General features: G+C 37.0%; 1 protein-coding gene across 1 annotated transcript; it reads left to right on the forward strand.

Moving 5' to 3' along the window:
* Positions 1-314: 314 nt before the first annotated feature.
* Positions 315-14,254, forward strand: ZNF197 (zinc finger protein 197). Its single transcript, XM_037848742.1, is given in 7 exon segments — positions 315-528; positions 5,082-5,552; positions 6,709-6,868; positions 7,554-7,645; positions 7,922-8,048; positions 13,831-14,057; positions 14,059-14,254. Coding segments are annotated over 6 exon segments (1,053 nt in total). The 5' UTR covers positions 315-528; positions 5,082-5,162; the 3' UTR covers positions 14,116-14,254.
* The last annotated feature ends 1,127 nt before the right edge of the window (positions 14,255-15,381 follow it).

Genomic DNA, 15,381 nt, shown 5'->3' on the forward strand with positions numbered 1-15,381 from the left:
GCAAAAGATACACTCACAGTAAGCGAATTCGCAAGGAACTGATTTATAAATCGTTATCATTTACAGTGAGAAATGCCATAGAATCAAGAACAAACCAGAAAAGTCACCCACGAGGTCATTCAGAAATATGAGAAATTACTCCCTATCAATCTCGATGGAAATGCAAATTAAAACAGAGAGGTCCAACTCTCCCGGAAGGCCTGGCCCATGTCATTAATTTCTGCAACCTTGCAGCCACGCAACAGTTCCCACCGAATATTTATAGGCACAACACCTAACCAAGGCCTGTTGGAACGCCGCCTCTCCCAGTCTACGCTGGGAAAAGAAAGGAACCATAGAGATGTGGTTACCTAGAGAGTCCGCGAGGAACGTGGGTGGGGGAAGGAGAGAAACCGGAAGTCGCGGTACCCGCGGTTCGGCCATTCTTCTGGCCCTCAATGGCCCGGACGTCTTATTTCCGTCTCATCTCCTGGCGTTGGGTCGCGGAGACCGTGGTACCCCAGGCTGGAGCCACAGCTGCAGCTCCGGGTGAGTGGGCTGGGTTCGGGGGCGGGTGGGCGTGCGCGGGGGGCGGGCCTGAGTTCACTAAGGCCGCGCACCCTTCGCCGGCCTCTTTGCGGCACTGTATGCCTGCACCGTTCTTCCTCGGCTAGGTGTTGGGAGTCGACGCTGTGGCCTCAGCTTAGGCATGCAGTCAAATAGAAAAAGGTATCGAGGATAGCTCTGAATTTGTGTTTGGCTACGGTTTGGTGCTGGAATCAAATAGCATCTGTTGCCGCTTTGAGTACAGTTGCCTCAGGAACCAGGTTCCATAGCTCCAGCCTTAACGCTCCTCCGCAATCTTCTGAGGTTGATCTGCAGTTAGAAGCTTTTGACTTCCCTAGAGCAGTGCTTCCCAGACTTCGGGGACGGAAAAATTTTTTAAAACCAAACAGCTCACCCATACCACCATTTCTTCAGAGTACACGTTTTAACACCACGAAAGTAGTAAGTCCGTGAACTCAGGATAAAGGCTTTTTTTGCAAAAAAGGTTATTACTTTTTTCTTTGCGGCTTGCCAGATTAAAGCTTTATCACGGACTGGCGTTTGGAAACCATTGCTTTAGAATATTTGGGTTTCAGAAGTGTCTTCTTAGATAAAATTTATTTTGGCTTTTGGAATTAGAATTTATGGGTTCAGAATTTGCTCCCACCGCTTAACTAGCTGAGTGGCTTGAGTGAATCACTTAGGATTTCTGAACCATATTTTGTTTTTAAAACTAGAGATGATAATGCCTGCCTCAGATAAACCTTTTGTGAAAAGCAAACAAAATAATATACGTTTAAGGATTTGTTATTTTTGTCTGCAAAGTAAAAATAAATAGAGTTCTGATCATTTATAGCATATAATTATTAAGAAATTATTTTTTCATCATTCCCACATGAGTTACCAAGAACTGTCCAGTTTTTCTCTATTCTATTTCATCCCTACTGCTTCTTAATTCAGAACTTAATAATTTGCTTAGACTTGCAGAAACCTAACTAGCCTTCCTGATTTTCTGCCTTTCTTCCCCCATCGTTTCTCATTTACAGATTCCTGACTCCAACTTCTCTCATGCTCAGAGTGGAAAAGGGCTTTCTAATTCACAAAACCCAAAGATGTAAAAGAAAAGATAGACTGCTTGGCAAAAACCCCTATAAGCAAAGTCAAAAACACATGACAAACTGAGAAACTTTTGTAGCTGCCATCATAAGCAAAGGACTAATTCTCCTATGATTTATAAAAGTGTGTACAAATTAATAAGACCAAACACCTCAATAGAAGCATGAACAAAATATATGAATAGTTAACAGAAAAAATATATAAATGGCTTTTTTTGTTTGTTTTTTTAAATTCAATTTTATTGAGATATATTCACATACCATGCAGTCATACAACGTGTACATTCCGTTGTTCACAGTACCATTACATAGCTGTGTGTTCATCACCAAAATTAATTTTTGAACTTTTTCATTACTACACACACAAAAATAAAATGAATCAAAATTAAAGTGAAAAAGAACACTGGGTGCCACCTTTTTTTTTTTTTTTTTGTCCCTCATTTTTCTACTCATTCATCCGTACACTGGACAAAGGGGAGTGTGTCCATATGGCTTTCCCAATCACACTGTCACCCCTCATAAGCTACATTTTTATACAATCGTCTTCAAGATTCATGGGTTCTTGGTTGTAGTTTGATAGTTTCAGGTATTTACTGCCAGCTATTCCAATTCATTAGAACCTAAAAAGGGTTATCTACATTGTGCGTAAGAGCCCACCAGACTGACCTCGGCTCCTTTTGGAATCTCTCTGCCACTGAAGCTTACTTCATTTCATATAAATGGCTTTTAAAAATAAACTTGTTCACTCAAAGTACAAATTAAAGATTTGGCAGTTTCCAAACTTTGCAACTTTATATTGATGAAGGAGTGAGGAAATAGGGACTCCTGTATCGCTAATGCTGATGAGAATGTAAGTTGTAAATTGGTACATTCCCAAAGAAGGGCTAATAGGATTATCAAAATTGTAAATGACTTGCCTTTTGGACCCAGCAATTCTGCTTCTAGGAACTTTTCCTAATATATGGCACATCCATACAGAAATATCATTTAACCATAAAAAAGGAGAAGGGGCAATTTCTTTTATCTACTAGCATGAAAAATCTCTACATACATTGAATAAAGGAAAGGAACAGCACATTATTAATAGTATTCTACCTTTTGTGGAAAAGAAGTACAAATCAATATATGGATGCATTTTCTCATACACACGTAAGTAGCTGGAAAGATACATAAGAAATTAACAGGGTGAAGGAAACTTTATACTGTATGTATTTTATAATTTTAAATTTTGAACCCAGTGAATATATTATTATTTCAAAAAATAACAGGGAAAATGTGAAATAAAATTTCTTTAATGAGGGCTCATTGCTTACTGGATATGATCACCCTCCTTGTTTTGCCACTCTAGAGCCTTCGGAATTTGACTTCTTTTTACCTCCCCACTCTACTACAACCTTGCCTCCAAAGCTTACTTCCCTTCTTTGGTTTGCAAAGCACATTTCCGACTGAGCTATATGTGCTGTCACTCCCATACTTTTTTTTTTTTTTTTAATTAATTTATTTATTTATTTTTTTTAAAATTCAGTTTTATTTAGATATATTCACATACCATACATTCATCCATGGGGTACAATCAACTGTCCACAGTACCATCATATAGTTGTGCATTCATCACCCCAATCTATTTTTTTTTTTAATTCAATTTTATTGACATGTATTCACAACCCATACATTCCTCCACAGTGTACAATCAGTTGTTCACAGTACCATTATATAGTAGTGCATTCATCACCACAATCAATTTTTGAACATTTTCATTATCACAAACCCATAGGAATAAGAATAAAAGTTAAAGTAAAAAGGAAAATCCAAAACATTCCATACCCCCACCCGTCCCTATTATTCATTTACTTTTTGTCCTTATTTTTCTACTTGTCTGTCCATACACTGTGTAAAGAGTGTGATCCACAAGGTTTTCACAATAACACGGTCACATAGCTTAAGCTATATGGTTATACAATCATCTTCAAGAATAAAGGCTACTCACTCCCATACTTTTGAAAATGTGGTTCCTCCCTCCTTCTCTCCCTTCCTTCTTCCTGGCTTTGCTGCTACTCCAGTGGTCTTTTTATTTTTCCTTTAAAACTCAATCCAAAAATCACCATTCATGAATCTTTTCTATTTTTGTATGGTCTTACTGAAATTGTATTTGTATTTCTGCCTTCCCTGTTAGGTGAATAAGCAAGTTCCGTAAGGGTCAGTATGTTAAGTAAATCCATATGTTGCTGATGGTAATGTAATTGTTATAACCTTAAAAGCTTAAAAATATTTGTACTCTTTGGCCCAACAATTTTTCTTCTAGGAATTTATCTCAAAGAAATAATCAGAGATGCACCCAAATATTTGTTAGCAAGAATAGTCATTGTGGTCTTATAACGGTGGGAAATTAGAAATAATATCTGACAACAGCAGGCTACTTAAAATATGAATGGACTCAAACAGCTCATAAAAGTAATGATATAGAATGCTTAACATGTTCACAACATAATATGTGAGAAAAATAAATTACAGAACAAGTACAGTTGGACCTAATCTTGTGATCCAAACTGTTGTATAGAAAAAGATTGGAAGGACATTGTCCAAAACAATAGCAGGGATTACTCTCTGATAACTACTTTTTGTATGTGTTTCTGGTTTTACAAGTTTTGTAATTTAGAATCAGAAAAATACATGTTGTTTCTAAAGAACAGACGAAGAGATTGCTAGAGAGCTGCAAGTCTAAGTTCTTTATGATAAAACTATATTCAAATTTATCCAACTATTTTGATTAATAGAAAAATTTTCAGAGAATTCAAAGTATGTACAGGACAGTTAAATAGAACTTGCACAGCAAAGCTTCATAGAACTTAATTCAGCCTTTCTTTGTTGAGAAGGCTTTAGGATTTTATCTCGTGTGTCAGATTTAAGATCATAATCACTTGTTGACTCTGCTGAACATAAGGAAGAGTGCTAGATACAGGAAAATATTTAATGTTTGAATCCCTGTGTATATCAGGCAGGTTCAAAAACTTGACACGTATTTAAACATCAAAATCTCACAACAACCCTATAAGATTATAGCTGTTATTATCCCTGTTTTACAGGTTAAGAAACTAAGGCTCAGAAGTGAGGTCACTTGTTCAAGGTCACAAAGGAATAGCAAGGATGCCCATTGTTAGAGTGGTGGATAAAGTGTTTGTTGTGATTAGGTGGAGGTGATGCTTTGATTAAAGACCATAGGAATCTCATATGTTTCTTTTCAGCAGGAGTCGGGTTAACATGAGTGTCTGTGTCCCTGGGGCCTTGGACAGGAGGCTTCTGTCAGAGGAAGCCCTGACCCCAACCTAGAACTTAGCTTTCAGGGAAGTTCTGTTTATTACTAGAAGCTCACTGAGGTTCGGGAAGCTTGGTTATTTCTCTGGGTTGACTTTAACAATGTTTTTTTGGGGGGGGGTCTTATAGATGATGTTCTCCAAGCTCTAAGGCAGAAGTGAAGCAAGGATTGAGGGGACCTGGAGAGGAGCCTTTTCTTGAGTGAAGACAATGATGAGAGAAAATTGGGCCCACAGTGCTCTGAGACAAGAGGGTCTTATTAAAGGGAAGGGTGATATCTGGAAATGGGGAACCACCTTCCAATGGAGCAGCTCCTCTGTTTGGGAGACCTCCCACCTGCACTTTAGACAGTTACGTTACCATGAGACATCTGGGCCCCAGGAGGCTTTGACCCGGCTCCGAGAGCTCTGTCGTCGATGGTTGAGGCCTGAAGCACGCACAAAGGCACAGATCCTGGATCTGCTGGTGTTGGAGCAGTTCTTGAGCATCCTGCCTGGGGAGATTCGGACCTGGGTGCAGCTCCATCACCCCGGGAGTGGCGAGGAGGCTGTGGCCCTGGTAGAAGAGCTTCAGAAAGACCTCGATGGACCAACGCTAAAAGTGAGAAAGGGTGAAGGAGTAGCGTTTAGGATGGAAGGAAGGAGAGACTCAGGCAGGGGGGGCTGGGCTGGAGGGTGATCCTGTGATTTTCATTATCAATTAATAGCACATTGGCAACCCTATGATTTGGGTCATTGGGCCCAACTCAGAATCAGCCAAAGGAATTGACTCTGCTTTTCCTCTGGGTGATCTTGCTAATGCTAAGTTTGATTGAAGAACATGCTATTCATTAAGTATTTCCTAAATAGAGGCATATGTATAGTTTGTATAAGTCCTTTTGGAATGATGATGTAGGCCCTGAGTATAAAAGGCAGTGGCATAGCAAGAATGAAGCATTCCAGATCTGGCAAGACCTCCCCTTGGGGCTGGTTACACCTGCTGGAGATTCTGGGAGCCAAGGGACTGGGTTGAGATACTTGCTTCTGATAAGATTTTATATCCTTGATCATTAAATTGGGATTTTAATATAACCTCCAGTGTGTATGTGGTTGCTTTCTGTCAATTTGTAGCCCACTAGAAAAACTTCTGTGTATAAAGTGTTCTGTTTAAGAAGTCTGAACCATACCTTAAACTTGGGAGTGGCACCAAGGATGGGTTTAATTATCTTAATTATGAAAAATTTAGAGCTATGTATATCATTATAAATTACTAATCTGTGCTCTTCATTTGAGAGAAGAAAAGCTGAAAACAGTTAAATGAATTGCCTTAGGTGAGACATCTAGCTTATAGAAAAGCCAAGAATTAAGGCTCCTACTCTAGTATTCCTTCTATTGGGGTAGGAAGGAATAGGTAAAGGGAAAAATAAGTAGAAAGTAAATAATAGAAGAGATGTGATGATTGAACTCAAGTCTAAGTCTAAACCCATCCTCTTAATTACTGCTCATAACTTCTCATTCACTCCTTAATCCACTCTCAAGTCTGCCTTCTGTCCCAACCATTCTGTTCAGTGTCCTCTGGGAGAGGTCACCAAAGCTGTAAGAATGGGGCTGGAGGGCAGCTCCATTGTTCTCAAGGCAGAGCTTTACTGCTGTTTTGATGTTCCATACTCAAGAAACAGTTCTGGATTGTGGGCAGAAAGAGATCTAAGGTGGTTAGATGAGTCCATTTTCTGGAGGTACAAGGAGAGCTAAAATAATTATGTCTAGTTTGTTTCTAGATTCCAGTCCTTGCCAAGAACCATGACACTCTCCAGGAGGGGTTAAGCTCTCCAGGAACAGCACACACTTCTGCATCTGGTGTCAGCCACATGTCCACTGAAACTCGCCCGAATCCTCTTACTGATCCAGTGGTGTTCAGTCTTCAGGATCTTCAACATGGTAGTTACTCAGTGGCCCTGGTTTTGGACTTTCTTAGGACCCTTCCTTTGGCTCATCCCTTTTCTCCCAGGGAGTTGCTTCCTTTCCTTCTGCCCTGTATAGGAATCCCTCATAGTACCAAGCTCTTTCTGCTGTTTCTGCTCTTCTATTCTTTGTCTTTTTCTGCGTTCCTTTGTCCCTTTATCTATTTTTATTGCTACTGTTTGTATTATTCCAGCTTTGCACATGGGGATCACAGAGACAATGTTTGTAGGTCATTTTTTAAAAACATTTTTTTATTGGGAAATATAATATGTATGCAGAAAAATGATAAATTTCAAAATACAGTTTAGTAGTTACAGAGCAAATTTCAAATTTGGTATGGTTTACAGTTCCACAATTTCAGGTTTTTCTTTCTAGTTGTTACAATATATTAGAGACTAAAAATAAATATCTACATAATGATTCAGTAGTCATAATCATTTGTTAACTCATGTCTTCACTGTTATAACTCTTCCCAATCATTTGGTCCTTCTCTGAACCCTCAGGGATATTTGGGCAATGTGTAGGTCATTTTTGTAGCCATCATTTTTTCAGTCTGAGAGTTCAGAGTCTTCCTGAATTCTTTGTTTGTAGGGGAAATTGGGCTTGGGGTGGTGGGTAGGAACAGTAATAATCTCACATGCGGCTTTTTCTCCTTCCTCAGATCCTCCTGCCCCTGAAGCTTCTGCTCTTTCCCAGGAAGAAAACCCAAGAAATCAATTAATGGCACTCATGCTCCTAACAGCCCAGCCCCAGGTTTGCATCCTCTTTCTTTCTTGAGGCCCTATCTGTGCTACCTAATTGTGACTGAAGTGCCCTCTCTCATCCTAATGCTTTGGTGTCCAGTTAGTTCCCATGTCTAAATCATGGTCCATGCTATTGGATGACAGACATACATGGGGTCATCTTAAGTCTTGATGTCCATCACCCACTTCGTTGCCTTAGATGGTATCTCTTCTAGAGAAGTGAAGGGAACCGTTCAACAGGGGAGCTCTTGGGCAAGGGTAAGCTTATACACACCTATTATTTCAGGAGTTGGTGATGTTTGAAGAGGTGTCAGTATGCTTCACTTCAGAGGAGTGGGCATGTCTAGGCCCAATTCAGAGGGCCTTGTACTGGGATGTGATGCTGGAGAATTATGGAAATGTGACCTCATTAGGTAAGGACCCTTTCTTCCCATAATTCTAATCTTTATTTCACCAGCTTTTGTTTATTTTTTGGTTATAAAAGTAACATACACTTATTTTGGAAAACAGAAAATTAAAAGGAAGAAACAACTTTCTCAACCTCACCATTTGCAGTGTACTGTCAGCATTTTGACATTTCTGTCTTTTTCTATGTATTTGAATTTTTTTTCATTGTTCAAAATATATGTGTGTATGTAAAATAAATATATATACAGTTTTATAGCTTGCTTTCTCTTGCAGTCTTCTCACAGTCATATAATTACAAATTTTTTGCAATTGTCTGTTTTGTCTACATTATTTGTCCTGTAATTCAGTTAGCCATTGTCTTGTTTTGGATAATTGCTGTAGCAGTCATCTCTGTGCCTAAGGCTTTTCTTTGTTTCTCATTATTTTTAAGAAGTAGAATTACTAAAGCCCAAGTGTTTGAATGTTTTTAAGGTGCTTGCTTCATACTGCCAAATTGCTTTCCATAATTATACCTTTCCTCTCTGGTCTTACTAGCATATTGTTCCTTTTTCTCCACCCTCAATACTAATTTTTGCTATTAAATAAGAAAAATAGTATAGTATCTATCTATTCTCAAGTGAATTTCTTTGATTAGTAATGAAATAAAAGAATATTTTTAAAAAACTTATTAGCCATTCGTGCTTCCAGCAAACTTTGAATAGCTATCATATGGTGGTGTCTGTGGGAATGATGTAGTTCTGCCGTTAAATAGCTTACCATGGTTTGGGAGATGAACATAGAAAGAATAAACCCACAAAAGGCAGAATAAAGAATTGATACAAGAGTGGCATAAGCCTACTGTGATGGACACGCAGAGGGTAAACAACAAGTTCCATTCTTGGGGATTAGGAAAGGCCAAAAAGAAGGTAGCATTTGAGCTGGACCTTGAAGGAAAGAGTGGGATTTTCTTGGGAGAAATAGACATTCCAAACTGAGGAATCAGTCACAAGGTTTAATTTTGACTGAAACACAGATTTATAACATCACTTTAAATGACTGCATAGTATTCCATTGTCTATGTATCATGCTTTACATTGACAGTTTTATCATATTGAATATTTCTGCTCAAGAACATTACGTGCCATTCCATTTGTTCAGTACTGCCTTTGTTAGTTTTGGCATGTTTTCAGAGACACTCGTCTACATCCTGAATATTTCTGCTTATGTTTATTCTTAGGAATTGGAATCTTTTCTGATGTTTTCTTGTTGACTGTTTTTTACATATATGAAATTATTGATTTTTTGTGTTAATTTTGTAACCAGCAACCTTATTAAATTATTTTCTTTCTGTATATTTTTACACTTTTGAGAAAATATCCTTTAAGGAAATTCTTAGGAGTGGTGGTGGTGGGTCAAACATTCTATAGCTTTTATATTTTCATACATATTAGCAGTCTGCTTTCTACCAGAAGGTACCAATTTACACTCTATGAAAATAGCACAAGAGAGCCCATTTTCCCTGTATGTGCTTATGATTTGGTCTGTCTTTTAAATTTTTGCTAGGTAGGTGAAGAATACTATTTCTTTCATTTGTTTGTTTTGTTTTTTGTTTCTTTGATTATTAATGTGGTTCATATCTTTTCACATTTTTATCATTTTCCTCCTTTTCATATTTTTCCTACGTTTTTCTTTTGTAGAGCATATTTTTTCTTTTACATATTAGAACCACTAACCATTTGCCAGGTGGTGCTGTGTGTTGTTCCCATTTCTTTGTTTTTCAACATCATTTATTTATTGTTATTTTTTGAGCCTTACAAAAATTTTAAACCTATGTAGTCACATTTCACAGTATTTTCCTTTATGGTATTCCTGGTCATCTTTCCCATGAAATTATTATTTTTTTAATCAACTTTATTTTCTTTGGATACTCTTATTGTTTCATTTTTTACTTTTAAGCTTTAATTCATCTAAAATTTAACTTGATACACAGAATGACATAGGCTTTTGTTTTGTTTGCTTTTTTAACCTGAATAGCTTTCAGTACTTCTAATGCTATTTACTAAATAATCCATCTTTTCTACTAAATTTTTAGTATGCTTTATGGGTCAATTTGTTAATTTTAAGAAAAACAATTATCTTAGATCCATTCCTCATGCCATATAACAAAATAAACTCCAGATGGGTCTAAGAGTTAAACTTAAAAAAAAAACAAAATGGAATTACTTGTTTATTCTATTTATGGAAATGTATGTTTGAACCAATTTTAATAAATAAAGTATGTTCTAACTCCAGTGTTGTTGTGGCGCTGGCCAAGCAGGTGCCTGGGTGTTTATGCCCTTTGATGTGGTGGTTCTGATCTGAAGGAAATGGTTCAGAAAGAGTGGAAATAAGTAATATGTTTAAAGATAGTCCCAGATAACTCTTTATAATGGTTAAAAGTTGAGCACAACTAAATTCCCCAAGATAGAGAAGTACTGAGCAGAGCATGCTGTTTTGACCTGGTGGTGTACTGTGACACTATTAAATATGACAACTCCATGGACTTAATTTCTGTACATTGATGAACTATTTTGGTAGAAAAGCAGACTCCCAGATACATTGCACATATTGCATGTATGTGTCTTTTATATGTTCATTTAAGAGACTAGGGTAGAATTTGAAGAGAAGTATTCAAGAAATATTTAATACTTCCTCCCATGACAAGCTTAGTCTCTGCCTTAAAGTCCATTCAGGTTGAGGAGATAGAAATTTACATTGGTAATTACAATCTAGTGTGGTAAATACTATAATAAAAGTATATGCAAGGTGAAATGGGAGCCCATAAGAGCCTGCTGTGGTAGAAAGATGGGGTGAGTGGGGTCAGGAGAGTGGGTGGTGCAGGGTAAAATTTAACTGCACCCTCCCACCTAGCTTGAGGCAACCACTAATCTGTTTTCTGTCTATGTAGATTTGCCTATTCTGGATATTCCATATAGATGGAATCATAAGATATGTGATCTTGTATGATTGGCTTGTTTTGCTTAGCTTAGTTTTTTCGAGGTTCATCCATGTTGTAGCATAGATCAGTACTTCATTCTTTTTATTGCAGAATAGTATTACATTGTGTGTGTGTATGTGTATATATATATATATATATATATATATACACACACACACACATACCACATTTTGTTTATCCATTCATTAGTTGATGAACATTTAATTTGCTTCTGCTCTTTGGCTATTCTGAATAATGCTACTATGAACATTTTGTGTGGACATTTTTCATTTCTCTTGGGAGTATACTTTAAAGTGGAATTTCTAGGTCATGTGGTAACTGTTTAATTTTTTGAGGAAAGGCTTTTTTCCAAAACAGCTGTTATACTTTACACTCCAATCAGCAGTGTATCAGAGTTGTGATTTCTCCTCATCCTCACCAACACTTGTGATTATTTGTCTGATTATAGCCATTTTAGTGGGTCTGAAAGGGTATCTCATGGTTTTGATTTGCATTTCTCTGATGGCTAATGATGTTGAGCAACTTTGCATGTGCTTATTGGCCATTTGTGTATCTTCTTTGGAGAACATGTCTATTCATATTCTTTGCCCATATTTTAATTGGTTATCTGCCTTTTTATTATTGAGTAGTAGGAATGTTTTATATATTCTAGGTGCAAGTCCCTTATCAAAGCTATGATTTGCAAATATTTTCTCACATTCTCTGGGTTGCCTTTTCAGTTTCTTGATGGTGTCCTTTGAAGCACAAAAGTTTTTAATTTTGATGGTCAATTTATCTGTTTTTTCTTTCATCACTTGTACTTCTGTTGCCTTTTCTAAGACACCAAGATCATGAAGCGTTGTACCTATGCTTTCTTGTAAGTTTTGTAGTTTTAGCTCTTACATTTAGGTTTTTGATCTACTTTGAGTATTGTTTATATATAGTATGTTCTGGGGTCCAGTTTCATTCTTTTGCATATGGATATCCAGTTGTTCCAGTACCATTTGTTGAAATGATTATTCTTTTCTTGTCAAATTGCTTCTTTTTGACCATTAATTGTGAGGGTTTACTTTTGAGCTCTTAATTCTATTCCATTGATCTATATGCCTATGTGTATGTCAGTACCATGCAGCTTTATTACTGTAGCTTTGTAGTATGTTTTGAAATTCAGTAAGCATGAGTCCTCCAACTTTTGTTTTTTCAAGATTGCTTTATCTATTCTGGGTTTCTTGAATTTTTATATGAATTTTAGGATCAGCTTATCAATTTCTGCTAAAAAGACAGCTGGGATTTTGATAGAGCTTGCATTGTTTCTGTGGATCAATTTAAGGAGTTTTGGCATTAATAACATTAAGTCTTCTAGTCCATGAACATAGGATTTTTCCCATTTCTTTAGATCTTCAATTTCTTTCACAATGTTTGTAGTTTTCAGAGCATAAGTTTTGTGGGGTTTTTTTTGTTGTTAATTTTATTCCTAAGTATTTTATTCTTTTTGATACTATTAGGAATGGAATTGTTTTCTTAATTTCATTTTCAGATAGTTCATTGCTAGGGTATAGAAATACAATTGATTTTTGTATTTTGATCTTGTATCTTTAAGCCTTGCTGATCTCATTTATTGGTTCTAATAGTTTTTTAGTAGGACTCCTTAGAATTTTCTATATATAACATCATGTCCTCTGCAAATAGAGTTTTATTTTTTCCTTTCCAATTTGGATGCCTTGTATTTCTTTTTCTTGCTTAATTTCATTGGCTAGAACCTCTAATATATGTTAAACAGCAGCAGTGAGAACAGATACCCTTTTCTTGTTCCTTATCTTAGGGAGAGAGAATATACTTTTCACTGTTAAGTATGATGTCAGCTGTGGGGTTTTTGTAGATGCCCTTTATGTGGTTGGGGAAGTTCTCTTCTATTCCTAGTTTGTTGACTGTTTTTATTGTGAAGGGGTGTTGGATTTTTATCAAATGCTTTTTCAGCATCTGTTGAGATCATCATGTGATTTTTATCCTTCATTCTATTCCTGTGATATATTACATTAATTTTTCTTCTGATGTTACACAAACCTTGCATTCCTGAGATAAATCCCACTTGATTATAGTATATAATTATTTTTATAAGTTGTGGGTTTTGGCTTCTAATATTTTGAGGCTGTTTGTGATCCAAACACTGTGGACACTGAAACTGGAGTACCTTTACTGAACAGGCCCAGGCCACATGCCCATCCCTGTAACCAGGTGGAGTGGGGTACTGTGATTGCAGTGCTTCCAAAGTCCCAGAGAGAGGGGCAGTTGAAATAAGATATGAGGGCCTGACCTAAGAATATAGTTGGTCAAGTTAATATTTATTGTATGTTTTCCATCCTCACCCTCTCAAATACTTAAGGAAATTTATAATGAAATAAAATAGCTACATTCCTTTCCTAGGTTATTTCTGTGTATTTAGGTAGAAGAAAAATGTTTTTATACTCAAATATAAAGTAGTATTTCTATTCTTCAGACAGCTTTACTCATTAAGTAATTTGTGGAAGTAGTTCATAATTTTTCTCACATTTCAGTTTGAAAGTAAACTTCAAAAATATTTTCATAAAATGTAATTTCACATTTTAAAATGTTTTTAAATGTTAGAGTAGAAAGTGACTTTGGAGATAAACTAGTTCAGCCTTATCATTGTACAGATGTTTTCATGTCTCTGTTTTTCCTTTTTATTCTGTATTTCTTCTTGTCTTTTATGTCTAATTAAGGGAAGCAGTCCAACTCATACCTAGACTTTTCGTGAAATGAATTTTTGTATTTCCATTGGTAACATTTACATTTTTAATTCCTTTTACCAGAATGGGAAACCATGACTGAGAATGAGGAGGTGACATCAAAGCCAGGCATTTCGCAAAGAGCCAGCTCCCATAAAGGAACATCCAAAAGGTTTCAAGGAGGTGTTCCCCAGGTTCTTGACTTTGAGGAAGAGTGTGAATGGCAAGTATTGACACGTCAGTGGGGAAATGAAACAGGGGAGATGGTAGATACAGTGAAGAAAGGTTCCTTTCGTGAGCGAGACAAGAAGAAAAGAACTGTACCAGAAAAACGAGGCCAGAAGTTCAAGGAACTTGGAGAAAGCTTAACTTTAGGTTCAGTTCTTTCTGAAAGTTTAATAAGTACTGAAGGAAAGAAGTTGTATAAATGTGATCTATGTTGTAAACATTTCAGTAAAATCTCCCATCTTATAAACCATCGGAGAATCCACACTGGCGAGAAACCTCATAAATGTAAAGAGTGCGGGAAAGGCTTTATTCAGCGCTCAAGCCTTCTGATGCATTTACGGAACCATTCTGGGGAGAAGCCTTATAAATGTAGTGAATGTGGGAAAGCATTCTCTCAAAGTGCTTACCTTCTAAATCATCAGAGAATCCACACTGGGGAGAAACCTTATAAATGTAAAGAGTGTGGTAAGGGTTTCTATAGGCACTCAGGCCTTATTATACATTTAAGGCGCCATTCTGGGGAGAGACCTTATAAATGTAATGAATGTGGGAAAGTTTTCTCTCAGAATGCTTACCTCATTGACCATCAGAGGCTTCACAAGGGTGAGGAACCCTATAAATGTAACAAGTGTCAGAAAGCTTTCATTCTGAAAAAGAGCCTCATTTTGCACCAGAGAATCCACTCTGGGGAAAAACCCTATAAATGTGATGAATGTGGAAAAACCTTTGCTCAGACCACTTACCTTGTGGACCATCAGCGACTTCACAGTGCAGAGAACCCATACAAGTGTAAAGAATGTGGAAAAGTTTTCATTCGGAGTAAAAGCCTCCTCTTGCACCAGAGAGTCCACACGGAAAAGAAAACCTATGTTTGTAAAAAGTGTGGGAAGATCTTCAGTTCTAAGTCAAACCTCATTGACCATAAGAGGATGCACAGCAGAGAGAAGCCTTATAAATGTACTGAATGTGGGAAAGCCTTCACTCAAAGTGCTTACCTTTTTGACCATCAGAGACTCCACAATGGGGAGAAGCCCTATGAATGTAATGAATGTGGGAAAGTTTTCATTTTAAAAAAAAGCCTCATTTTACACCAGAGGTTCCACACTGGAGAGAATCTCTATGAATGTAAAGACTGTGGCAAGGTCTTTGGTTCTAACAGAAATCTCATTGACCATGAGAGACTCCACAATGGGGAGAAGCCTTATGAATGTCTAGAGTGTGGAAAAACCTTCATTATGAGCAAAAGTTTCATGGTCCATCAGAAACTGCATACACAGGAAAAAGTCTACAAATGTGAGGACTGTGGGAAAGCTTTCAGTTACAATTCAAGCTTGCTTGTACATCGGAGAATCCACACTGGGGAAAAGCCCTTTGAATGTAGTGAGTGTGGAAGAGCTTTCAGTTCTA

This window comes from Choloepus didactylus, chromosome 1 (assembly GCF_015220235.1).
Source record: "Choloepus didactylus isolate mChoDid1 chromosome 1, mChoDid1.pri, whole genome shotgun sequence".
NCBI classification, from domain to species: Eukaryota; Metazoa; Chordata; class Mammalia; order Pilosa; family Megalonychidae; genus Choloepus; species Choloepus didactylus.